This window comes from Squalius cephalus, assembly GCF_949319135.1.
Source record: "Squalius cephalus genome assembly, chromosome: 16".
Lineage (NCBI taxonomy): Eukaryota > Metazoa > Chordata > Actinopteri > Cypriniformes > Leuciscidae > Squalius > Squalius cephalus.
Genome location: NC_137137.1, coordinates 24,931,205 through 24,956,149, shown reverse-complemented (window position 1 = coordinate 24,956,149; position 24,945 = coordinate 24,931,205). Strand labels below are relative to the sequence as shown.

At 37.0% G+C, this 24,945-nt stretch overlaps 1 protein-coding gene across 5 annotated transcripts in view; it reads left to right on the top strand.

Moving 5' to 3' along the window:
• ubap2b (ubiquitin associated protein 2b) overlaps nt 1-23,842 on the top strand; it is a 29,842-nt gene extending 6,000 nt beyond the window's left edge. For 3 of the 5 annotated variants that reach the window (XM_079897954.1, XM_079897956.1, XM_079897957.1), the window contains exons 7-27: nt 1,999-2,059; nt 2,170-2,246; nt 2,590-2,642; nt 2,723-2,793; nt 4,397-4,583; nt 4,977-5,181; nt 5,380-5,615; nt 5,769-5,956; nt 8,808-8,952; nt 9,443-9,482; nt 9,591-9,711; nt 9,803-9,860; nt 10,049-10,232; nt 10,443-10,534; nt 10,686-10,736; nt 11,479-11,554; nt 11,663-12,016; nt 13,849-13,947; nt 14,736-14,797; nt 21,987-22,175; nt 23,193-23,842. In XM_079897954.1, coding sequence (XP_079754080.1) covers nt 1,999-2,059; nt 2,170-2,246; nt 2,590-2,642; nt 2,723-2,793; nt 4,397-4,583; nt 4,977-5,181; nt 5,380-5,615; nt 5,769-5,956; nt 8,808-8,952; nt 9,443-9,482; nt 9,591-9,711; nt 9,803-9,860; nt 10,049-10,232; nt 10,443-10,534; nt 10,686-10,736; nt 11,479-11,554; nt 11,663-12,016; nt 13,849-13,947; nt 14,736-14,797; nt 21,987-22,175; nt 23,193-23,273 — 2,630 coding nt within the window. In that variant the 3' untranslated portion in view covers nt 23,274-23,842. The remainder of the gene's footprint in view (nt 1-1,998; nt 2,060-2,169; nt 2,247-2,589; nt 2,643-2,722; nt 2,794-4,396; nt 4,584-4,976; nt 5,182-5,379; nt 5,616-5,768; nt 5,957-8,807; nt 8,953-9,442; nt 9,483-9,590; nt 9,712-9,802; nt 9,861-10,048; nt 10,233-10,442; nt 10,535-10,685; nt 10,737-11,478; nt 11,555-11,662; nt 12,017-13,848; nt 13,948-14,735; nt 14,798-21,986; nt 22,176-23,192) is intronic. The other 2 variants (XM_079897955.1, XM_079897958.1) reach the window with 1 other exon arrangement.
• Nucleotides 23,843-24,945: the final 1,103 nt, after the last annotated feature.

The following is a 24,945-nucleotide window of genomic DNA, read 5'->3' as shown; positions in this document are numbered from 1 at the left end:
ATAAAAGATAAGCTAAAGTGCATTGTAAATGTCACTAAATCATTTTTTTATAAAAAGAATGAGTCAAAAAAGATAAATTAAAGTCTGAAATATGTGAGGTTTATCTTTTTATAAAAACCTTTTTTGTCAACTTTATTTGAACTTGTACATGTTAGTATATAACATGTTGCAAGACACTTTTAAAATCTGGCTATCATTTTTAATCGTATTATTTTAATGTTTATGTTAGTGCGTATTGATGCTAATTTTATTTGTTATTTGCTGTTTTTCGACACAAAACTTGAATTGATTTCATTATGTAGTATTAGTACTTTCTGAACAGGATTCTCGATTCTGTGATAAGTGATAATTTTTGCCACTATAATAATTAAATGAAATGTTCATGCCATTTCATCTCTAGTTATGGTTATGATCAACTAAAATCAACTAATTATGTGTTTTTTTACAGTAGGCCTATAATATGCAAAGTACAATTTTCTATAAAAAAAATTATATCTGATTCTGTTCTTTTCTCTGACACGCGTTGTTGGGTCTGGAAGGTTACTAATGTGATTGCTTTATCTGTAAATTAAGTTAATGCTTTTTCAATTACTGAATTCATTGAAATAAAATGAATTCTTTGATTTGAATATTTTTTGGCAATGCGTCGTGTAGGTCTTAAATTTCAATCTTTATGGTCTTAAAATGTCTTAAAAAGGTCTTAAATTTGACTAACTGAAACCTGCAGGAACCCTGTTTTTTTTCATTAAGAATAATAATAAACCCACAATTGCCACCCCGAATTATCGCTAATTTGAAAGACGTGTGGCAGACTGAGCGTTTCAGTTTCTTTGGAACTTCCATAGGAATTACTTGAAAACGCTTGCTCTGCTCAGCACCATTATGAATGTCTGAGCGGCCATGCACATTTTGCTTTCGAATTAGCGACCCCCCCCCCCCCCCCAACCTCCGGTGATAACGGTGTTACCAGTGTAGTCACTTCGATTAACCGGTGGTAAAATTTCCTCATTGTCACATCACTAATGTGTGAAAATTTCCTCATTCTCACATTCCTCATTGTCACATCACATAAAACCCCACAGGCACTAACTAAAATCAGTTGTAGCTTTCACGTGGCGTTTAGTCCAAATTAGTACAAAATCAGCATAATCCATTACGTCGATCACAAGATATTCCTCCCGAAGAAACAATTTTTAAAAAGCCTTCTAGGTGGCGAGGGCTAAACAAAAAGGCTACCGTAGTTCCAAATGCTATAACTTTTGATTACTTTATGCTATTACCACAACATTTTATCCAGATGTAGCTCACATGTAGGGGAACATCACCAAAAATTGTCCTCATACCTTATTTCCTTCCTGAGTTATTACATGTCAAATAAGAAAGATGTAAAATTATATATATTTTTGTCTTCTCAGCAGTTTCTCACCATGAGAATGTCCAAATTGTAATGATTTTTCTCAACAGAGAACCTTAATAGAAAATCTATTATATGTAATTGTCTACAGTGTATAACATTTATTATTATGTGTATGATATTTGGACAGAACGTGTCTACGCTATGCATTCTGGTATCTTAGACTGGGCAGGATGGGGCCTGTTCCTGTGTTGCTATTTGTGTCACTCTGAGCAACGTTTGTAGGGCACTTCATGTGACGTAGCGTTGTTTAAAGCAGCTGCAACTCGAGAGGGGAAGATAAGGGAGGGAGCAAGAAAAAGACTGGAAAGTCATTAGAAGGGGCTGTCATGTCTCTTAAATGACCTCATTTTATTTGCAGGGTGGTTAGCCAATCATATCTGAATGTTTGAATGTAGATGTCTTTGAGGTACAGGAGGAAAAAAAAAACTATTTATAAATGTACACAAGAACCACTTGCTTGGAAAGACATAAGGGCAAGTAAATGACAACATTGGCAATTTTGTATTGAATTTTTTTCTTTTATTACATTTACTATATTTTCACTCGTTCTAATTAGTATTCAAACTGATGTGTCTTGTCAGGTGTAGGAGGCCGAGGAAGAGGCAGAGGAGCTGGAATGAGCAGGTTCTCTCAGGGAATGGGGTGAGCATTCACACTTGTTTTTTAAAACCAGAAAAAAATAATCGCACAACACCTGTGCCCATTCTTGGTCATTCTCACTCTCCCTCCTTCGTTTGCTTGTCTTTGACTAGTAGGACGTTTAACCCTGCTGACTGCACCGGCTCTGCTGAGGCAGGGGATCCTGGAAGTGAGACTACTGAAGGAGCAGGTGAGTGCAGTTTATTGTTCTGGATTCTGGACACTATCTTTAATAGAGCGGAAATTGGTTCTCTAAAGCTTTTCACTTAATCATATCTGAAGCCATTTTCAGAATAGCATTGACGTCAGTTGAGACTGTTTTTAGTGGTATTGATTTCATACCACATGCTCTGTATTGATTGAAAATCAGAATGCTGATCTCATAACAGATTTATGTAGCGCAAGTCATCAAACCAAAAAGCTACATTTGTGTAAATGAACAAGCAATAAGGGTGTCTGAGTTTTATATAATATAACCCTCTGTAAAAAAACAAAAACAAAAAAACGTTCTCTAAACTCTGCTGTCCTGTCAGGAGCCTGGAAGGACTGTCTGGAAGATTGGGCAGCCGAAGACTGGAATGAAGATGTGAGTGATCTCATGTTAAAATGAAACTGGAAAAGTTGATCGTGATGTCAATGTGTAACGCTCGCTTCTCCATTTATCAGCTATCTGAGACCAAAGTGTTCACTGCTTCCTATGCTCTTGGCTCCAAGAACCCCATGCAGCCTGGACAGGGGTGAGTGCTTCCTGTGCTTCAGCACTTTCCAGCACAGAGCTCAGATATGTGGAGGCCTAGGAGTGCCACTTAAAAAAAAAAAAAAAACTTATTCGTTCAAATAAATTCAATTATTCATATTCAAATTTGAAATTTTTTAGCTTAAAATCCCTCTTCAAATTGACAAATGCTCATTTAATTTGGCTAAAGGAACACTTAACTTTTGGCCCTCTAGCAGTGAGAGATTATCCTACTACTCACAAAACATTCACTACTAGGCTTAAGAGATAAAACCAGTTTAGATGGAAAATATCTTTAGCTGAATACGTTACTGTATATAGCTATACCTATTAATAGATGTTACTTCCTTAAATTAATTCCAGCACAGCTCTAACAACCCATAATGAACAACTTTTCTCTATTTCACAATTTCCTGCAAAAACCATCCCGCTAGGTCTAAAATATAAACACTTATAATAGTCAATATAGTCAATCAGGGCAAGACAAAAACATGTTTTGGAAGAAGGATTGGTGTATTGACTCATTTAATTTTTAATTTTGAACCAAAAAAAATTATAAAGTGTACTAAAGCTATAGTATACTTCAGAAAGTATTCTGAAGCTCTCGAATTTCATCAAAATATCTTCATTTGTGTTCCGAAGATGTGAACTTAATGACTCACCCTAATGTCATTCCAAACCCGTAAGACGTTTGGAATGACGTAAGGGTGAGTCGTTAATTACAGAATTTTCATTTTTGGGGGAACTATCCCTTAAAAAAAGTAATTGGCCAGGTCAAACATGGGAGCAACTTAAGTGAGTGGCGTTATAAAGAAAATGCAAATTGATAAAGAAAAGCTATATGTAAGTTTTAAAGAGCATATTAAAAAATTACATTTAATAAGCAGCTTATTACATTTAACTGCAGATCTGAATTATTTAACAAAATGCATCTTTATTTGTCAGTTTGAAAAGTGATTTGTAAACATTTTGAAGTAGTATATTGTTATCGATGGACCCCCTCGACAACGAGATGATTCTTCTCAAGGGGTTAATCCTAATATCTAATATATAATACTTTTATTAATTTTTAAGTAGCACACCTAGGATTACAATGGAATTACTTCTTACTCTGTCAGTCACATTTTTCATTACCTATACAACTTGTTTGTACTCTTGTTGGCTCGGTATCATTTTATATAAATTTCATTTGAAGAGTTTCTGACCAAAGATGCTGACTATTTGTTTTGCCTTGACCACTAAATCACTACATGATAAAGAGTGGTTTGTCTAGTGCTTAATCATCTCTGTATTAAATGTTCAACAAGCAGTTAAGAGCAGCAAGTTTAGACCTATATCTCTCTACCCGTGTTCTCTAAAATATTTGGCAAGCATTCAGGTATGATTCCCCTCCCTGTCTTGTGAATTTACGACTTATGTTTTGCGATTAAAATAAAACGAAGCACACATCCTTACAACTAAGCAAGCGTGACAGATGAGCAGGTGTATATAAGTAGAGTCCCCTAGAAAATCCTCTTTTCCTGTGTTGTGGAAGCATCAGAACCGAAGAAAAACGCATCACAGACTTTTTTGTAGTTGTCTGAATGTTTGTCTCTGCCCATCAGGATGGATCTCAGCTCTCTGTTGCCTAAGGTGGCTGACGGCGACTCCGAGCTGGTCGGATTGGAGCCATCATCCCTTGATACGCTCACTCAGAGCCTGGTGTTCACCAACTCCCAGCAGTACTCCACCCGAGCTCACACACACAGCTACGCTTCTGCTGCTGCTGGCACTTATGCACATGCTGCATCGGTGAGAACACAGGCACACATACAGCACTTGACTCTTCACCTTTACCACAGATTTATAAGATTATTCTGGCTATTTTAGTAATTATTCACACAAGATCCACTACAATTCAAAAGTGTGGGCTCGGTCAAAAAAATTCCTCATAACTGATATGGTGCTAATAGTGTCCACTATTACATAGCATTTTTTTTTTTTTTACAATTTTTGTAATAAGAAATGTCTAAAAGGACCAGTGCTTTGGTACAAAGACGAAACTTAAAACTTAGTAAAACAATGTATATCGATTGGCATAGTTTTTGCTTTGGTATCAAAATTGGTATTGACAACTGAAATTTTACTGACATTGGTTTTGACTACTGAAATTTCGGAATGACAACGCTTTATTTTTCCTTCTAGAGTATGCCGGGATCCAGGCTTCCCCACAGTGATGTGCAGAAAACTGAGCCAATCAGCACACCCCGAATCGTTCCTCTGTCCAATCAGATTTCAGGGGCCCTGAGCAATGGCACTGCATCTGTTGAATCCACTGCTCCGATGCCTATTGAATCCACACCCATGACATTGAATGAACCCAAGGAGACCCCTGTTACAGCAGCTCACCGTGAGTATTACGCATACTGTTTATACTATGTAATGGCTGATTACATGTACACATGCAACTGAATGCCATTGACCAGTGCAGTCGATATAGTTTTGTAGTTTTACCCATCCTTAACACGCCCTCTAATATTATGAACACAAATTCTCTATGAAAGTTTGAAAACAAAAAACAAAGACTGACCACATCTTTTGTCTTAAGTGGACCTCAAGGCCCAACCCGACCCATCTCCCATCCTCAGTCATCTGACCCAGCATCAAAATGCAGCACTCCAGTCGGACCTGCCGGCTCAGGCCCGAGACCCCGTCCCACTTCCCCCGTATGATGAGCCTTCTCCAACACTGAAACCCTTCTGTGAGCCTGTCGTTATCACTGCAGAGCCGCCACAACCCCGAAACTTCAGACCACAAAGACGGAGAGCGCCCCCTCCATCTAAGGTAACAAAAGTAAACTCGTAGCACCCGTACTATTGTGTGTGTGCCTTGTAACATTAATGTTAACATTAGCGATTCAATTTGACAGCCATTAAAGTTTTTTAAAGAATTTACCTCATTCAAATAGTTTAATGGCTTTTCATGTTGTGTTGCCAGATCCCTTCTTCGGCAGTAGAGATGCCAGGCTCTGCTGATGTGTCCGGGCTGAACGTGCAGTTCGGCGCACTCGATTTTGGATCTGAATCCACTGTGGAGAATCTCGACCAATCTGAAAGTAACTATCAGGAACCTGCGGCTGCACCTCAGACCCAGTGCAGCTTGTACTCCAAGCCCACCACCGTCAGGTCTGTCTGACCACCTGTGTGACACTTCCTAATTAGCATGTTTACAAGGGATATTTTCATCTTAAAGGGATATTTCACCCAAAAATGAAAACGGTCATCTACTCACCCTCATTTTGTTCCAGGCTGCAACTACACTAAACCGGATGCATTTGAAAAGTGTTCACGTTTAAAAAAAATCTTTGCCACGCTTCTTTTAAGCATTTTCCAAAAGTTGCTCATCCACACTGAAATGTCTGAAAACATTCCTGTACTGCGTATGAGTAAATTGTAAGAAGCTTTGACATGCGTTTTTTCCCACCAGGCATTAATTTACTTTCCGCCTAAATTGAGGAATTTTAAATGGACGGGACAATAAGTTGGAGGTAATACAAGACACATAAAGCACATCCATAACAAAGTTACTTTTAAAGTAACTTTCCCCAACACTGGTTATTGGCTTTCAAATATAAAGAATTCTCGGCTTGCTTTATCGACCAAATTTCATATCGTTGCAGCCCTAGTTTCCACATTCGACACTACAATAATTAAATGGCTTTTTCAAATATATCCACTTGGGAGAGCATCTCCAAATACCTCCGTTTTTGTAGGACAAAAACAGTGTCTCAGTGTGGATGGTAGGTCAAAACGTAGAGAAAAGGATGCGTTTTCAAATATATCTGGGTTAGTGTAGACGTAGCCCCAAACACGTAAGACTTGAGTTCATCTTTGAAGCAAACTTTTTTCCAAATATTTTAGTGAAACCTGAGAGATTTCTGTCCCATTTGACCAGTACTCTTCAAGATGGTACAAAATGTTTATAAATCCACATGAATCAAGCAGTTTAATCAGAGTCTGGGAATCTCTAGCCACCTCACGATTCCATTATGATTCAGAGGGCTGTGATGGTAAAACGATCATCGATGCATCTTTTTTGTGTGTGTGTGACTACTTGGTACTTTTAAAGCAAACGATTTATAATGACCCATAAATAATTTACTTCCAATAATATTTTATTAATAAAACAAATGGAAGTGATTTGGCAAGTCAACTGTAAGATTACATTTCCCAGCATATGTCCCAACATTGCAAAGAACCAACAGGAAAATAAATGTGTCCCTGAACTAGCAGCATACTTGTAGTAAATTAATACAAACTTCACCATATTCTGAATCTCTAACATAAAATAATAGACTTCTATCCATCATCCTCCTGTATATGAGCAATATAATCCTTCAGACAAAAAACTAGCTTATACAAAAAAAGTAAATGAACATCTGCAGGGAGCAGTCAAAATGTAACTTTTTGTACAGTAAACGTACGTATAACAGATCTGTTTACAGCAAATTGATGTGAAAACTAAACTATACAGAAAGCAGCTCTCATACAAAAATACAAAGTAGTCCACAATGAAATTATGCCAATTTTCCATACGTTAGCTTTTAACAAAGAGGGTGCCATTTGGATTTCGCGCTCAGCCATCATGTGTCTCTTATGTGCACGCCACAGACTGTCCGCCTTTTGCGTTCAGAAAAACATTGCAATTATAAAACATTTAGAAAATCGATTTTTGACATTTGTGAATCGATTCAGAATCGTCCACATCCGTATCACGATGCATCTAAGAATCAATCCCCCCCACCCCTACTTCTGATCCCAATCTCTTTTTATGATGAACTGATTTAATTTAGGATTTTATACCCACATAAACATTGTTCAATGTATACACATGGAGCTCATCAAATATGGTAAATAAGGTTGAACATGCTTGCTTGACGTGAGAACCAATGAGGTTTATTCTTGCATGTCAAGCAAGTATGGTAGAGCACGTCAAATATGATCAACGGAAGCTCATTGTATTGATCAGTGTTAATATTTAAATAACAGCCATTTAGTAGACTCTGATTAAACGACTCTGTTCATATGGATTAGTGTCTTTATGAACTCTTTGAAGCTTAAAGGTTTTGGTGGAATGGACTTCCAGTGGAGTGACATCTCCCAGGTTGCATTAAAAATATCTTCATGTGAAAAATATCTTCATGTGTTTTAAAGATGAGCAAAAGTCATAGGTTTGGAATGACAAGGTTGAGTAAATGACAGAATTTTCCTTTTTGGGTGAACTAGACCTTATACTATCTGTAAGTGACTCTTCCATTTAGCAAATGTTTGACTCTGGAAATCATCATGGCCATAAAGTCAATTAAAGTCAAGTCACTATTCCCTACTGACAGGTCATCATTGACTCACAGCCGAGACACTGACCTAAAATCACCCGATTTGAAGCATCTCAGTATCACAGGATTAGTTTTACGATATATCTATATTAAAGGTGCTGTGTGTAACTTTTTCACTCTACTAAAGCTTAAAAAATACCATAATATTTTTGCATATATTGAGGAAACCTGCCAAGTTCACAAATGCTCGTTTCTCTGGAAAACTTCTACAGCCAGTTATTTTACTTTGAAATGTGCATCAGTACAAGGCGATTTTAGGTTCCAAGACATAATGCACACTGATGTTCACTACTGCAATGAATATGAACGAAACGTTTTAATAAGCAGGAGAACTTCCTGACTTTGAACAAATAACCATTTACATGCTTGGGACGTTTGCGAATGTATATTTCAGATATAAAAACGGTCTCGTTAGTCAATGTATTCTCAGTATAATCCTATAATTTCCTATTAATTCAATAGAATGCATGAGTTTTCTAGGGAATACCAATATGGTGGCGCGGTGGCTTCACGTTGTATGATGTCATGAGCGAACCAGTTCTCTATATATAGGATCAGTGATTTAAACCCAGAACATTCCACAAACAAGTGTCTTAAAAGCAGTTCTAATCAAGTTATCTTTTCTCTCTTTTTCCTTTTAGTGAGTCTCTAGGTGGCTTGCCTCCAGCAGTAATGGAGTCCAGTTACCCATCTGCCTCTCTGGGTTTACCGAGCACTACTGCTCCTTCTGTTTTGGCTCCCTCCTCAGCCAACAGAGTGGAGTCATCCGCCACCACCCCTCTCAGTGTATGACCAAAACGCTTTTCATCTTTTCACTTTTAAGGCACATTCACTGGTTTATGAACTGTGACCGTACTTTTAATTAGATGGCTTGCACTGAGCTATCTAGAAACCAGAGCTAGATTGATTATATACAGGGTTCTTATCTTTTATAGATATCTTATATCTTTTTTTGTGTGTGTGTGTTTCATTGGTCAAACCAATTGAGTCCACATGTTGAGTCCCAGTTTCTATGCAGAATGGAATTTAAGTTTAGAAAATTGAATCATACAAATTAAACAAACCAAATTCTGGTATCAACAAATTCACCCAAACGAAGAAAAATTAAATGCACTTAAAGAAATTGTTCACCCAAATTTTTTTTACAAACCTATATGACTTTTTATTTGTTATTTATTAATGGTAATACCTTTGATTTTTCTCTTGTATAACTGCATACAAACAGTGAAATGTTAGTTTAGCTTATAGCTGAATCTGTTTATCGGTTTCCCCACAGAATGGATTCAGTGAAATGAGGACGTCTAGTGCACAGGAAGGTAACTGAGTTCTGTATTAGATTTTCCATTTTTAACTGTTCTTTCTTTGCCATGTGAATTTGTAGCATTAGCCACAATTGACATTTTTGTCCTGATATATATCTGCAGCTGCTCCGTCCAGCACCCCTCAGCCCATATCCACAGCCCTGCACACTGAGAACGGCTTGTCATCTTCCTCCTCTTCAACCGCACCGCCTGCCCTCAGCACAGCTCTTTCATCACTTAGCAGGTACTATCGCATCATGAGAATTTCAGCTTTATTAAATATTCATGAGAGGAAATCAGTCTCCTTATGGTCTCGTGGTTGCTTGTTCTCTCAGTCACGTGAGCAGCGTTAACTCTCTCGGATCTTCTGCGCCCACCAGCTCTTCTCTGAGCGTAAGTTTCTTTTGAGACTCCTCCCATTTCCACTTTTTAGTTTCCTCACTTTATTCCCCTCTTTACCTGAGCTTCTCTCCCTTATCTGTCCTGATTTCAGCAATGTGCTGCTTTTGTGATATTTGAGGGGATTTATATTGTAGATGTGTTGTGGATCAATGTTAAATGAATTGAAATGTTTCTTTCAGAACCAGATGGGCGCTGATGTGAATGTGAACCTGACCACATACTCTGGCTCTGTGTCCAGCGCGTCGGTCAACATGAATGGCCTGAGTGCAGGAACCCAGAACCTCATGGCTAACGGCCCACCCGCTCCCTCTGCTGTCCGTTCTGCTCCGCTGCAGAACACCGTCACACCCTCCAACACCTCTGGTCAGTCACACAAAAACATTCACTGCATATGATCAGTGTGTTGCAGCAGAATTTTTATGGTTGATTGCTGTTGACAACTCCTTTTTTTATTTAAAAAAGTAAATGTAAAAACTAATTTATCACCATTTCACGTCATTTTGTAAATCGTGTGTGTGGTTGGTGTATGTTTTTACTGAATCTTGTTTTCCCCAATTTTTTCAATATTATCAGGTAAGGCGCCTCCTAACCTGGCTCAAGGAATACCGCCGCTGCTGGCCAGTCAGTATATCATGGGTCCTGGTGGCCTCCTTCCTGCTTATCCGGTTAGTGTATAGCTGATCTGCTCTCAGATGGAAGCAAAAATATATATATATACACTTTTGTTATGTTTATCTTTGTTGAAGTGTTCTTGACTGCATCACATTGATGGATTTGATCTGTGTCTGATCTTTCTGTACTTTCTCAACCCTAAAGCCGATCTATGGATATGAAGATCTGCAGATGATGCAGTCCCGTCTGCCCATGGTAACAATTTCATAGTCCACTGTTTCTGTCACAGCACTTGACTCAATGCTCCGTTTTCTTCTATTAAAAGAAGTTTGCCCCAAAATAAACTGCTAAGTAGGGCTTTACTATTTGGCTAATATTTTCTTTTAATGCTCCAGGTTTGCACAAGCTGCACAATTTGGCTAAAAATATATTAAACATCAATATGACAAATACTTGTACTTATTCTATTATGATTATTATTTGTAATAGTTGTAGTATAAAAGTAAGGTTAATTAATAAATTATTTTAAATGAGTGCTCTCGTTTCACTTTTGTATTAGAAATCGCCCATACTCTGTTTAGGCCTATAATTTGCAGACATCAGGGAGCCGCTATCGATATGCGGGGTGTTGAAATTCCTTTTGAATGCGCTCTTGCTTTTGACTTTAACTTTCAAATTTGCGATCACTTGTACTTTGTGTACAGGGAGAGGCAGGACATTTTTCAAGATGAGATATTTATCAATGACACTCAGGATCAGTTTATAATTGTAGCACTTGTTGTCCAACTGAACTAAATGTTTTTTGTCTATAAAAAAGCAAAACGACAGTGCCAAGTAATGCAATTGTGTACCGCAGCAAGCCTAATCATGACCCCTTTAAATAATATGATAAAATGACTAAATTATGTCCATTTTTATTTTTAGATGACTTGTCCTTTTAAGGTTTTTATTTCTCAGGGATGAATTCAATTTGTTTTTCGGTCTCTTCTCGATGCAGGATTATTATGGCATGACTTTCCCTGGTACAGCGCTAGCTGGCAGAGATGGAGGATTAGCAAACAATCCCTACTCGGGTAAGCAGACATCGTCGTTATTGTTTTATGCTAGTGCAGATAGGACTACGAGTTGTTGCATTCCAATACTTGATCAGTCTAAAACACTTTTCTGTCTTGCTCGTACAGGTGAACCCACCAAATTTGGCCGCAGCGACTCAAACTCCCCAGCCCCTGCCAACAGTCTCTCATCTGTGCCACCCTCACAGTCTCAACAGAGTGCTGTTCCCCCTCAAAATCAAGGGCCGCAGAACCCAGGTCAACCCCAGCAGGGTCAGACCCAGGCCTTCCTCAACCCCCCTCTGCCTCCAGGTTACGGCTACACCAGCCTGCCCTACTACCCCGGGATGCCGGGAGTGCCCAGTGCCTTCCAGTACGGCCCAACTGTCTTCATGCCCCAAGCATCCACTAAGCAACACAATATGGGCCCATCCAGCCAGTACCAGCACCAGGCAGGATACAGCCAGCACACATATGGCCCAAGTAAGTGTTAGTCATTTTAGCCCTGCAATGCCTGGCAAATGAAATAAGAAAAATCTCATTTTTGTAATTGAACAGTTTATTGAACCTCATGACTAAATGTAAAAATATGTAAGTTAGTGATTTTTGTTGAGTATAATGTTTGATACATCAGGTTTTTATGGCTGATGCGGTATGATATAGAAGTAGGGCTGTCACGATTCCTCAATTAAATTTGAGTACTCTATAAAAATATCATGCGTGGTGCTCAGAAGCTCGTTTTGCTTAACGCAATGTGCACAGTTTCACCAGATTGGTAACATAAATCAATTACAAACCTACTGCAACAGGAGAATACATCAATATGTATCTAAATATGCATCACGATTGCAAAAAATACGTTTAAACCCTAGCTCTGAGTGTTTGTTTTAATGTCCACATGTTCTTGTTCAAGAAATTTCAGTGGCTGTAGCATTTCTATTGTAAAGAAGTGGTAAAAGATTAAGTGGAAATTTGAATTAAATGTTTTTTTGGCAAATATTAAACAAGGATTTGATCATGCTGTAAAGTGTAACAATCATCAGGCTGTTGGCGCCTTCTGCAGGCATTTGTAATAACACAATGCAATACATTTACATTTATGCTTTTGGCAGACGCTTTTATCCAAAGTGACTTACATTGCATTTCAAGGTACACATTTTAAATTCTTATTTTAAAAACTTAAAAAAAAAAGGTTCTTGCTTTCCCTGGGAATCAAACCCATGACCTTGGCGTTGCAAGCGCCAACGCTCTACTGTTTGAGCTCCAGAAAAAAATGACATAAATTCTAAAACATTTTATCAGTGTTCAATAAAACCATGTAATTACTTGCTTGTAATACTTCATTTGAACCTATTATTTGAATCTCATTATAGTTATATATGTATTTTAAGTAATTTTAAAGGCTATTGTTCACTTAAAATAATCAAACGATAATCACAAAAATTAACGTAGTGACAGCCCTATATAGAAGAATATGGAGTTCATACTGGAGGAGGGAAAAACCCTTCATTTTTATTCAGAGGCCCCAAACTGACCATAAGTGTGCAATTTGGTGCAGTTGCTGATATTTAGATGACCTATAAGTAAGCTAGCTAGCTTTTTGACGTTAAAAACTTATTCTGATAACCATATAGTAGACTACTTGCATAAAAAGCATATACATATCAGTTGTCTATATCTTCAAATAATGTCTTGGCAAGATATTTAAATGCTTAGTTGTATGATCAAAGCTGCAGTTTTTATTAGGGGGGCAAAATATATAAAATGCAGCAATGATAATGTACAGAAACATTTCTCAAAAGTATAAATTTTGATGCTTTTTAAAAATAAAATAAAAATCATGTTAAAATGTATGTATAAAGTATATTTGCTTCAGTCCAGTAGGGCCTTTTAAGGGTCCTATACTGTCCTTGCAATGAGTTGCTTCTTCAAAGCTCGACAGTTAGCTAACAGTGTAAAGTTCTCCAAAAAACACAAGGCATAACTTTTCTTGGGTTCCACGAAGAAACTTTACTTTTCTTATTATACTGTAAAAGGACAAATAGTATCCAAGGCAACAATGTAAAAAGAAAAAAATGCAGCAGGAAAAACCAGCACTGGCACTCTGCTCTGCAGCACACTCAACTAACTTTTGATGGAAATTTACTAAACTAAAGCTACTGCTGCTGGATAGCCAAAAGGGGGCACTGTTGCACACACACTTATGTTAAAAAACCAAACTCTTAATTTACTTCAGAGAGGTCAGAACAGGTCCTAATGTTAATGTTTGGCTGGAAAATGCACTTGTTTTGAAATCTCTTCTATTTTCTCCTAAGCTTTTGATGAGTTGTCCCAGGCTCATGCTGGAGATTATGGGAAAGGAGGATATGGAGGAAGCTCCCAGGCTAAAGGAGTCAGCAACAGCGTGGGAAAAGGTAGATCTTGCTATCACATATTTGTTTTATGGCTGCAAATAACGGTTATTTTGACAATCACTTATGCTAATTATTTCTTTTAATTGGAAGAGAAAATAAAAAAATACTACTAAAAATGTAAGTGCATTTTAATTCATAATTTACAAAATGATTCCAAATCATGCCCAATGTTATTTTCCAAACAATGTGGGTTAGACTAGTCGGTTGCCAAATTTCTGTTTAAACGTTAATGAAATTAGTCTGCTCATCGGTTTGATGCCATAATATACTTCTGTAAATAACACAAATTACCATACTTTTATTTAATATACTTGTGTATAATGGATCCATATAAATATTATAAATTTCACTTAATCTAATTTCAAATTTGAAAGCCCTAAACTAAATGATAAATGTGTGTTGCGATGTTTAATATGAAAATAAACGTAATGTGCTGATGTCTTTTTATCTTATTTAACTCTTTATCATGATAGTTGACTTGTTAACTGTCGCCACCCTGGACTGGAATTTGGAAACCCCTGATGAAGGCTTTGTGCAATTAAATGCAAATTAAACGTCATCATAACCTATCTACTTGCTAGTCTGGCTTTTCAGCCTTTTTGTGTTTGTATCGCACTTTTGTCGTCGGAACCTGAGTGATGCTAACTTTCATGTTGGCTTAGAAAAAGCACTGCAGCACTCTATAAATCTTACTAAACAGACTGTAACAACTATGCATTGCTTGCAGATGTATTGAATAAACAGTCATATATAATATTTTCATTCACATATTTCAAACCTTTTCTTAGCACCAGGACTGTCTGGATCTGCGAGTTCAGACCTCACTGGAACAGTGTACGGCAAAACTCAGGTGAGGTACACATTTCTACTTGGAAAAACACCTGAATTAAAAAAAAAAAAAACGTTGTTTACTTTGACATACTTGTGTTAGGCTTCTTGCACCAAAACAGTCATCATTTTAGTTTTTAATGATCATTTTCCACCCTCTCAGTGTCTCTTCGTATATTCACCTTATTTTTCAATGTGGGAATTAGCTATTTCCTGTGAAAAGTACAAGACTTCTAATTCAGTAGCTGCTAACAGTGCAGAAAATGGTAAAACTAGTGCTACAAACCAGTGTGTCTGTGATTTTAAATGAATTAAAATATAACACCGTAGTTTGCAGCGTAATGGGCTGATTTTGTTGTTTTAACTAAAACAACTTGACACTGGAAGCCTCGCACATTCAAGGTAAAAATGGCGCAGCCGCTCTTAAGCTATGGATAATAAGATGGATTAGACTGTTTTGTTAATGCTGTATCTTTAAAACTTCTCTGTGAATGAGCTTGCTTATGATTGGCTGACTACTTCCCATGTGAGGTTCATAACACATGGTGCTTTTATGTGCACATAGTTTTAATGTCAACCAAAGCCAATTAAAGTTGCTGTAAGTGAATTAGAGAGACAATTTTGTTAATATTTGTTTGGTGTCTGTTCTGTGTTTGCTGAAAAAAAAAAAAATGTTTGTACATAGTCCTGGCTGTGTAAATAAGAGAAAAAACTGGATCGGACTGATCTATGAAGCACCAAAACACTCTTGTAGCCAATCAGCAATGGGGGGGCGTATCCACTCATGATGGGGGAGGAGAGCGAGTGAGCGAGCGGGACATTTGTAGTAAGAGAGATTCAGGAAAAGGTCAAAGAATACAATTTTGAAAGAAGGGTTACGATCAGGCTAGAGCTACTTGATATTGGAGACGCTTTCCAGCGCTGGGGAAACGTTAGAGAGCAGGAAGACCTGAAAACAGACACAGAGGTTGCTTTGTTTCTGCTCGATACATGAGTAACGTTGATTTTTGCTGTTTCACAAAACGAAGATATGCTGTTGTTGTTGAATCACAGCTGATTCATCCTTACTTGCGTGAGATGTCTGATGCGCCAGCTGTTAGTGGTTGCCTGTGTTGCATAGCATGTTCATTATATTGTGGTGGAACAATGAAGGGAGGAAGGGTGTGTTTCATTTGAGTAGGGGTGTCTCCCAGAAATCCCTTACTGCACCTTTAAAAGGAAAACAGAACAAACGAAGCACAAATTATAGAATATATTGGATTTCAGTTTGGGTGGTCATGGTCAGTAAGTCAAGAGTCATTTGATTAAATCATTAGAGACACGCCATTTAAAGTTCATCACGACCATGACATGCATTGTGACAGGCTGTCGTTTCACTGTCTGACTTCTGGAAATGGCTATGACTAACTCTGACTGGTTTTTCCAAATGTTTGTAAACCACAGAGCTTAAATGGTCTTTGTTCCCTCTTAACTTTGATCTCTGCTTTAAAACTTTTACATTTATTAATAGCTGCCAATAGAATCAAATTATTATCATGGCAGTTGACCTCTAAATATTTGAGACTTGATAAATGTTTTTTTCTTTTTTCAAAAATATTTTGCCTTCAGTCCCCTGCCTTTTTTAAAATAAATACTTATATGGTACCTATTAGGGGTGTAACGATACATCGATATGGATCGATGCATCGATATAACGTCTAACGATACGATGCATCGATTCCACACTTAAAATATCGATATACACCTTTATTTTGACACTCTCTACATTCTCACGTAACATCCTTCCGCCAAAGCGCACATTTTCGTTTACTCACCAACCTCCTGCCGGTGTTTAACGTTAATCTCCTCATCTGAAAAAGACGCCTGACAAGACTGACTAAACCCTAAACAAGTTTTTTTCACAAAAGTCGGTATTGTCCGCTGTCAAGGCATCGCGAGTTCATGTTTTACAGCAGAAACAGACAACCACTCGCACTCTTGTTGGTGAACACAACACGATAAGTCCGTTTTAGCGAGTATTCAGGTCAGATGTCACTTTGAAAAGACGCGCTGGCTAAGAAGAGTTTCGTCAAAGCTGACTAAAAGTGATCGCGGATGGATAATTTCAATGAACTCGTGATATCATCTTCAGGGCGTAAAAGAAAAATAAAACCTGAAACATTTTCACGGAACCTTACTAAAGCAGCTCGTTTAGTGGTGAGGGAAAAGCTCTCTGTACTGCGTGTAACGTTACGTTATCGTAACAACAAAGTTTGTTAGGCGTCTATGTCAGCTGAGGAGATTAACGTTATGAAGATTAACCGAGTGTTGTATTTATCATAGCAATTACTTGGTTTTGTTTGACTCAGAAAGATGAAATGTGAATATCTGCTCTGCTAAAAACAAACAAAAAACTTTCAACATATTAAAGCATACTTTCAATTAACTTTAATTTTGTAATTTACCTGTATTTTTTAAGTTATTATTATTATTCAGGGTTTCCGCGGGGTTGTAAAAGGTAGTAAAAGGTAGTAAATTAAATTATGGCAAATTAAGGCCAGTAAAAAGTAGTAAACGTCATCTGACGAGGTAGTAAATTTTCGTTAGTGCGTTAGATTTTCCGTTTGGCGAGTAAATCTCAAAAGGCTATCCGCCACACTGGCGAATGAATGTTCATCATACCAAAATAGTAATAAAAAAATATTACAATTGCCTTTTGTAATGTTATGATGCCTGGAAATTAGTTCACATCTCCTGCGAATCTAGAGCGAGCGAGCAAAAGCGCGCATGCAAACCGTGTAGCGAGCGCACGGCAGAGAGGGAGAGACCTTGCGTGTGTGTGTGTGTGTGTGTCTCTCTCTCTCTCTCTCTCTCTCTCTCTCTCTCTCTCTCTCTCTCTCTCTCTCTCTCTCTCATGCAGTGGTGACGCGTTCATATAAACGGCACCTAAACGCTGTAAAAAATATATTATGACATTTTAATTGTTTATTAATAATCAAGTGTTTCTGTGTCAGCTGCAAAGATGAAGTTGACACTGACTCGCGATCTTCGCAGTAGTGAACGCGCCGGAGAAAAATGCATTTCTTACGGATTAGCCTATAGCCTACTTTTATTTAGTTTTGAATGGTTCTGGTTAAAAGTAGAAATTTCAAGCTTTCTGTAGATAATAGATAGGATATTTCTAATTTGTTTAGGTCTGTGAGGCAGGCGAGTAGCCTAGCCTATATACGCTGAGTTTCGGTTCATGTCTGAACGTGTCGTGATTATACAAAATAATGAAACATGGATTAAAATTAAGATAAAATTAATACAAAACGAAATTCGTTTCAAAGAGAGGCTTTGTGTTTTCTGTTTGATGTCTCTGTGAAAGTTTTAAAAGCATCCTTAATGGAGAACGAACGGTTAGGCTACAGGTTTTTTTCCTCAAATGCAAACACAAAATAAGACAAAATACTTTTTAAAAAGACAAACCATCAATTTTTGGGGAAAAAATATGGATTTATAGCTTTTGAAAAAAAATCTGGATGGATTTATAACGTTTTGGAAAAAAATCTGGATGGATTAATAGCGTTTTGAAAATAAAATCTGGATGGAAAGATATTTCATGTCTTTACTTGTCACTTTACTTAACACTTAACACTGCTACAGTTGAAGTTTGAAGCCTGTTGGTAGTAAAAATATTGTGATGGTAGTAAAATAGGTGTTAAAAAGGTAGTAAATTGAATTCAAGAATCTCTGTATAAACCCTGTTATTATTATTATTATTATTATTATTATTATTAATCAAAACAACCCAGCTGCAGTTTGATTGATATTACTTGGATGCACAATAATAATAAAAAAAAAACATGATTTATGAAAATGAACAAGAACGGAGTACTAGCAAATGACCACTTCTGTTATAAATGTCCCAATTGGGAGAGGGTGTGCAATTTTCAAAGAGTTTAACCCTTAATCAGTGTTTGGGGTCAAAATGACCCCAATGGACTTTTCCTTCATTTTTTAAAAGTGTTACCTTCATCGCAGGGGCATGAAACTCTGTGACTTTTCCTAAATAATCTATCTAAACATGCACAAAAAAAACTGGGCTTGATTTGGTTGTTCTAAAGGTGTGTAAAAAAAAAAAGTACCACTTAAGGTGTTTGGGGTCAAAATGACCCCACATTGAAAATGAATGGGAAAATGAAAAAAATGACTTTTTAAAATTTTGTTTGTCAAAAAAATAAAAGTAAATCCATTATAAATCTGAAAATTTTTACAAATAAACCAAGGTCTGGTCCTAGAGCATAAATAAAAAGTAGAACGAACTTTCTATCTCATACACACACACACACACACGCACACAAACACACACATGTAAGTGACTGCAACAGAGAGCATTTTTACAGAAATTGGCAAATAAAATAAACAAAACTGGCATAAATCTAAAAAAAATTTACATTTAAATCAAGGTCTGGTCCTAGAGCATAAACCCAAAGTGGAATGAACTTTCTATCTCATACGCACACACACAAACACACACAAACACACACGTATGTCACTGCAACAGAGAGCATTTTTATAGAAATTGGCAAATAAAATCAACTAAACTGGCATAAATCTGAAAAATGTCACATATGCAACATGGAACAAGCTTGCCGTCCCCCTCACACACACACACACACACACACACACACACACACACACACACACACATACTACAGTCATGTCATAGTGGTGACTTGTAAATGTATGTATAATAATTTGCAAAAGCAAGATAATTCAAAATATATCAGAAAACAACAACAAATTATAACTCTGACAAAACTACATATTTTTTATGTATTTCAAAATGTTTAAATAAATATTCACAAAATATATATCATAAAGTTGTGAGGAGAAGTTTAAGCATCAAGAAAAATGAAGTGAAAATGAATGAGTCTCTATGGCCCTCTATTGGATATATGTGGTCATTGCAATTTCTTTCTTTAATTATAATTTCTAAAGTTTTTCCACAAACCAGCAGATGTCAGTATTCTATCCCTAACACATAGAGCAATGTCCAAAAACTATTTAGATTTAATTAAGATCATCATTTAAGTGATTTTTTCTTTAAAATATATTTTTTCATGAGCCAGTTTATGGCCTAGTTATGTAATTGTGCAGTAAATAGTTAAAAAACTTCAAAATTTCCACAAAAACACAGCATAAATGTATAGTTGAGAAGTAAATAAAAAAAATGATATATAGTTTTCCATATAAAAATTTATATTTCCTTATGTAATCGCTCTTTAAAAGTTTGGGGTCATTTTGACCCCAAACACTTTAAGTGTTATCCTTTTTTAACAGTGATTAAGGGTTAATTAAACGTTCATGTTATATATTTTGATTGCATTTGTGAGTTAATAAAAACGTAACTGGTTGTGTGAACATATCTAAATATCGATTAATCGATCGATATAGCCCTGTATCGAATCGAATCGTATCGTGGAATTTTTTGAAGTATCGGAAAATATTGTATCGCTGGCTGAGAGAATCAATATCGTATCGTATCGTGATGAACTGTCCGATTTACACCCCTAGTACCTATGACTTTATTAAAGGGTTAGTTCACCCAAAAATGAAAATTCTGTCAGTAATTACTCACCCTCATGTTGTTCCAACCGCGTAAGACCTTCGTTCATCTTCGGAACACAAATTAAGATATTTTTGATGAAATCAGAGCTATGTCTCACTCCTCCATAGGCTGCTATGTGACCGAAACTTGCTGGCCCAGAAAAGTTATTAAAGAGATCGTTAATATAGTCCAAGTGACCCCAGTGGCTCAATCTTAAGTATATCAAGCGACGAGAATACTTTTTGTGCGCAAAAACAAACAAAAATAACGACTTTATTCCACTTTTCATTTCCTTCTCTCTGGGCCTCGTAGTGTTTTTGCGCTGCGCGTCTGTGTTGCACGTCATCACGCATCACACACATGACCGGCGTCGGCCAATAGTGAGCCTACGTGGTGACGTGAACACAGACGCGCTGCGCAAAAAGACTACGCGAACCAACTAGAGGCCCAGAGAGAAGGAAATGAAAAGTGGAATAAAGTCGTTATTTTTGTTTGTTTTTGCGCACAAAAAGTATTCTCGTCGCTTGATATACTTAAGATTGAGCCACTGGAGTCACTTGGACTATATTAACGATCTCTTTGATGACTTTTCTGGGCCAGCAAGTTTCGGTCACATAGCAGCCTATGGAGGAGTGAGACATAGCTCAGATTTCATCAAAAATATCTTAATTTGTGTTCCGAAGATGAACGAAGGTCTTACGCGGTTGGAACAACATGAGGGTGAGTAATTACTGACAGAATTTTCATTTTTGGGTGAACTAACCCTTTAATTTTACTATTTAAAACCAGGCAGAATTGACTGTCAAATGCGTTAACTGCCTTAAGTTAACACCCTTTAAAGGTGAACTATGCAGGTTTTTTACCTTAACTGAACAGCTTCGGAGTCATTGGAATGGTTATATTACTTTTTTCGGGTTGAATGGTGGTCGTCTCTCACCCCCCTATCGCCTGTGAGCGGAAGAACCACCCTTGCAATTTTGAGCCGGCGGGTTGCCGGCCGCAGCGTCAGGAAGTATCGCGTGATATCAGGTCTCGCGATGTAACAAATTGCTTTACGGCAAAAAAAATCATTATTGCGCTCCCTCACACTGTTCGAACCCGAATGAAGACGTTTTGAAGAATGTGCCATCTGCTTAGATGTCGTCGATCTACTAGCCTCTGGTATCTGAGAGTCGCCAACGAGTTTTTCGACAGTGTTGTCAAATATCTATTCGAAGCTGTGGGGGGAGCTCTATAGAGAAACCTGTGAGAATAGAGAGAAGAAATTCCCGAAACTGCATAGCCCTGCTATAAAACCCCAAACTGGACGATACGGTAGGGGGTGCTATAACATCTTCTGAAAGAGTGCTGAATCACCTGATCAAAATGTGGAGGAAGATGCAGAAACAAGTGATGGCATACGTAAAATAATGCAGTCATCAACATTAAACCGCATATAAATCAAAACGGCCTAATGTTACTGAATTATTAACTTAAAAAAAAATGCTGGTGGGGAGTTCATTTTATTTATTTTAATATTTCACATGAGTAACATTTAACATGATTTTTTTTTGTTTAGTTTTTAAATAACCTTTTAAAATGAATAACCCAATGAGTCCTTTCAAAGCCATTCATCTCTTTTCTCTGTCCCCTCTAGACATTTGACAAGCAGGGTTTCCCTACAGCAGCCGGCCCTGCGTTCAGCCTGCCCTCTGCTCTGGGAGGAAGCGGCCCGCTGAACCCCGCAGGTGCCCCTGGATATGCCCCCGCACCCTTCCTTCATATACTGCCCCATCAGCAGCCCCCCTCACAGTTACTGCACCACCACATGGCTCAAGACACACAGGTACATCTAAACATGCTCCCAAAAAAAACAAGTTTTTAAGGTTTTATCTCAGGTATGCGTCTCAACCCCCTAAGATAAGTCCAAATTATTAATATTATTATTTTTTTTTTTATGGAATCGTTTATTGACCCATTAGACACAAATAAAAACCGTAGTTTTTCTTTTTTTTCTTTTTTCTTTTTATGTTGATACATCAGGCTTTTATGGCTCATATAGTATGATATAGTGAGAATATTATACTCATACTCAGGGAAAAGCACCTCAGTTTTATTCAGAGGCCCAAACTGAGCAAAAATATGCAATCTGGTGCAGTTGCTGGTATTTGTGGCCAAAAAGTGAGATGAAATTCTTCTAGTTTGTATAAATCAGTGAGGTCTGTATACAAGTATGACAGACGACTTGCATAAAATGCATATAAATATTAGTATTCACTCTATATTTCCAAATAATATGTCTTAGTAAGATGAGATATAAACGTTTAGTTTTATGATCAAAGTTCTGTTGTTTTAATTGTGTGGGCAAAATATATAATGCATTGTAATATTAAGAAGATTAAGACATGTTCAAATAAACATTCCTCAAAAGCTTGATGCATCATATTTAATACTCGATTATCCATACCTCACTTTAATACAAAAATGCAAGTAAACCGAAGTTGCTTCAGTCTAGTAAATGTTCAACTTTCTATCAGTATAAGAGTTATTCTTGCGTATACTTTGTTAAATTTGTCAACCTTTGAATTTGCATAGTGTATGAAATGTGCTATATAAATAAACTTGCCTAAAGATTTCACAGCAAAAAAACACGTGTACCACTTCCTGAAGAGGGGCGTTTTTACAATTTACTGGCTAAAAAGTATAAACCATCAATCAGAAGAGAAGAGGGCATGTTAGAAGATTGTGTACAAGTTTTTCCAATAAAGTTTTGATCATTTAGAGGCCTTAAAAATGTGCATATCAAATATGATTTTAAGTGTTAATGTTGTTGTTTTTTTTGTCTGTCTTTTGTCTTCTGCAGGGGCAACGCAGTCAGTCCAACAGCATGCAGAAGAGTCAGGGCAAGACCAACTACAGCAGCTCTCCTTACTGGGCCAACTGAGTGCTCCATTTATACTGTTACTGATCTAAACGCCCAGATCTGTGTCTGCACTGTCCTGACTCTTAACATGAAATACACACACACACACACTGTATCAGTTCTCCCCCATCCCCCTCCTCCAAAGTTCTCCTCTGCTTTTTTCCCATTTTTGTTTTTTCCTTCTCTGAATTAGGTTTTTCCATGTAAGATATTTATGTAAGTATTTATATATACTGTAAATGTTAAGAAGCCGAACATGAGATGTGGTCGCTCCATTTTATTTTTTTGAAGGACTTTTGTTTGTTTACTTTTTAAAAACTGCAGAGATGTAGCGAAAAATTAAAAGGAAAAGCATTGAGGAAAACTTGGAGACATTGCGATGAGAACTAGAGCACTGATGGCGGAGGAGAGTGAACTGTGGGGGTTTCATCCATTCAAACATCTTGCAAACCACTCGAGTCCTTTCCTCTAGGGATTGTTCTCCCGTACAATGGTTCGGAAATTCATTTGTCGCCTGACAGAAAGGAAAAACAGCCCATAAATTTTATATTTTACTCTTGTTGCCCTCTGAATAAAGGTTCTGAGCTATTCACCTGTGTTCCTAGTCTTTTTTTTTTATTGATCTGGGATGTATCTTTAAATCTTTTACGTTGTTATTTTACTAAAATATTAGAATTGGTTCATTTTAACAATTAAAAAACAATTAGCAAAAACGATCACATGAAATATGCTTCTTGACTGCCAATTTGAACTTGCCTGATTTTCTCAATGTTGGCTTGATAATTTTGTAATTACATATATTGAAATAATTTTAGCCAATTCTTTAGTAACAAATGTTACAGAATATTTTTCCTGAAGAATCCCTTTTTTAGTGTTATAGTGGTTTAATCTTTTGTCATTGGACACTTGAAAATTACTTCACTTTGTATTTAATGTAATTGAATATGTATGTACTGTATAGTCATCAGATAAGTGACTACCACTGTTTTAAAAAGGTATAAATTATTCTATTTCTGTAATTCAGACTCAAGATTTTTCTAACGTACAGAATCTAGTATTTTCTGTGGGTAAAAGACTGCTTTTAAAGTGAAGTCACCTTTATTTATATAGTGCTTTATACAGTACAGATTTTTTTTCAAAGCAGCTTTACAGTGATAAACAGGAAAATGATGCAAACAGAGTTCAAGTAAAGCAGCTCTAAAAAGACGATAGTAAACTCATTATTCAGCTGAAATCGGTTCAGTTTTGATTCAGTTCGGTTCAATAACTGATTCAATAAAGTCCATCAATTATGGAATAAGTTCAATTCAGCTATCAAGCATCTCTGGAGAAAACAGTGATGTCATATAGGCTAGTGTCAGTGCAGCCAAATCAATAATATCGCAGAATATTAAGTGTCCCCAATGTAGCAAGCCAAAATACAACCGTGGCAAGGAACCCAAACTCTTATCAGGTGGCATAAATTGAAAAAAAAAGGAAAAACTTGGTTCAGTCAGTCATGCAAATGAATGCATATACGTGATTTGTCTTCCCATCAAGGTTAAAGTGAATTAGCACATCTCCTAAATAGATTAAGGCAAAGGCTACAGACTAGTAGCTTATAGGTGCTTTATCTCGTCTAAGCTGGTTCTGTAAACAACACTTATGCTCCATTGCATCTGCGCTGGAGACCATTTGCAACATAGACCAAAAT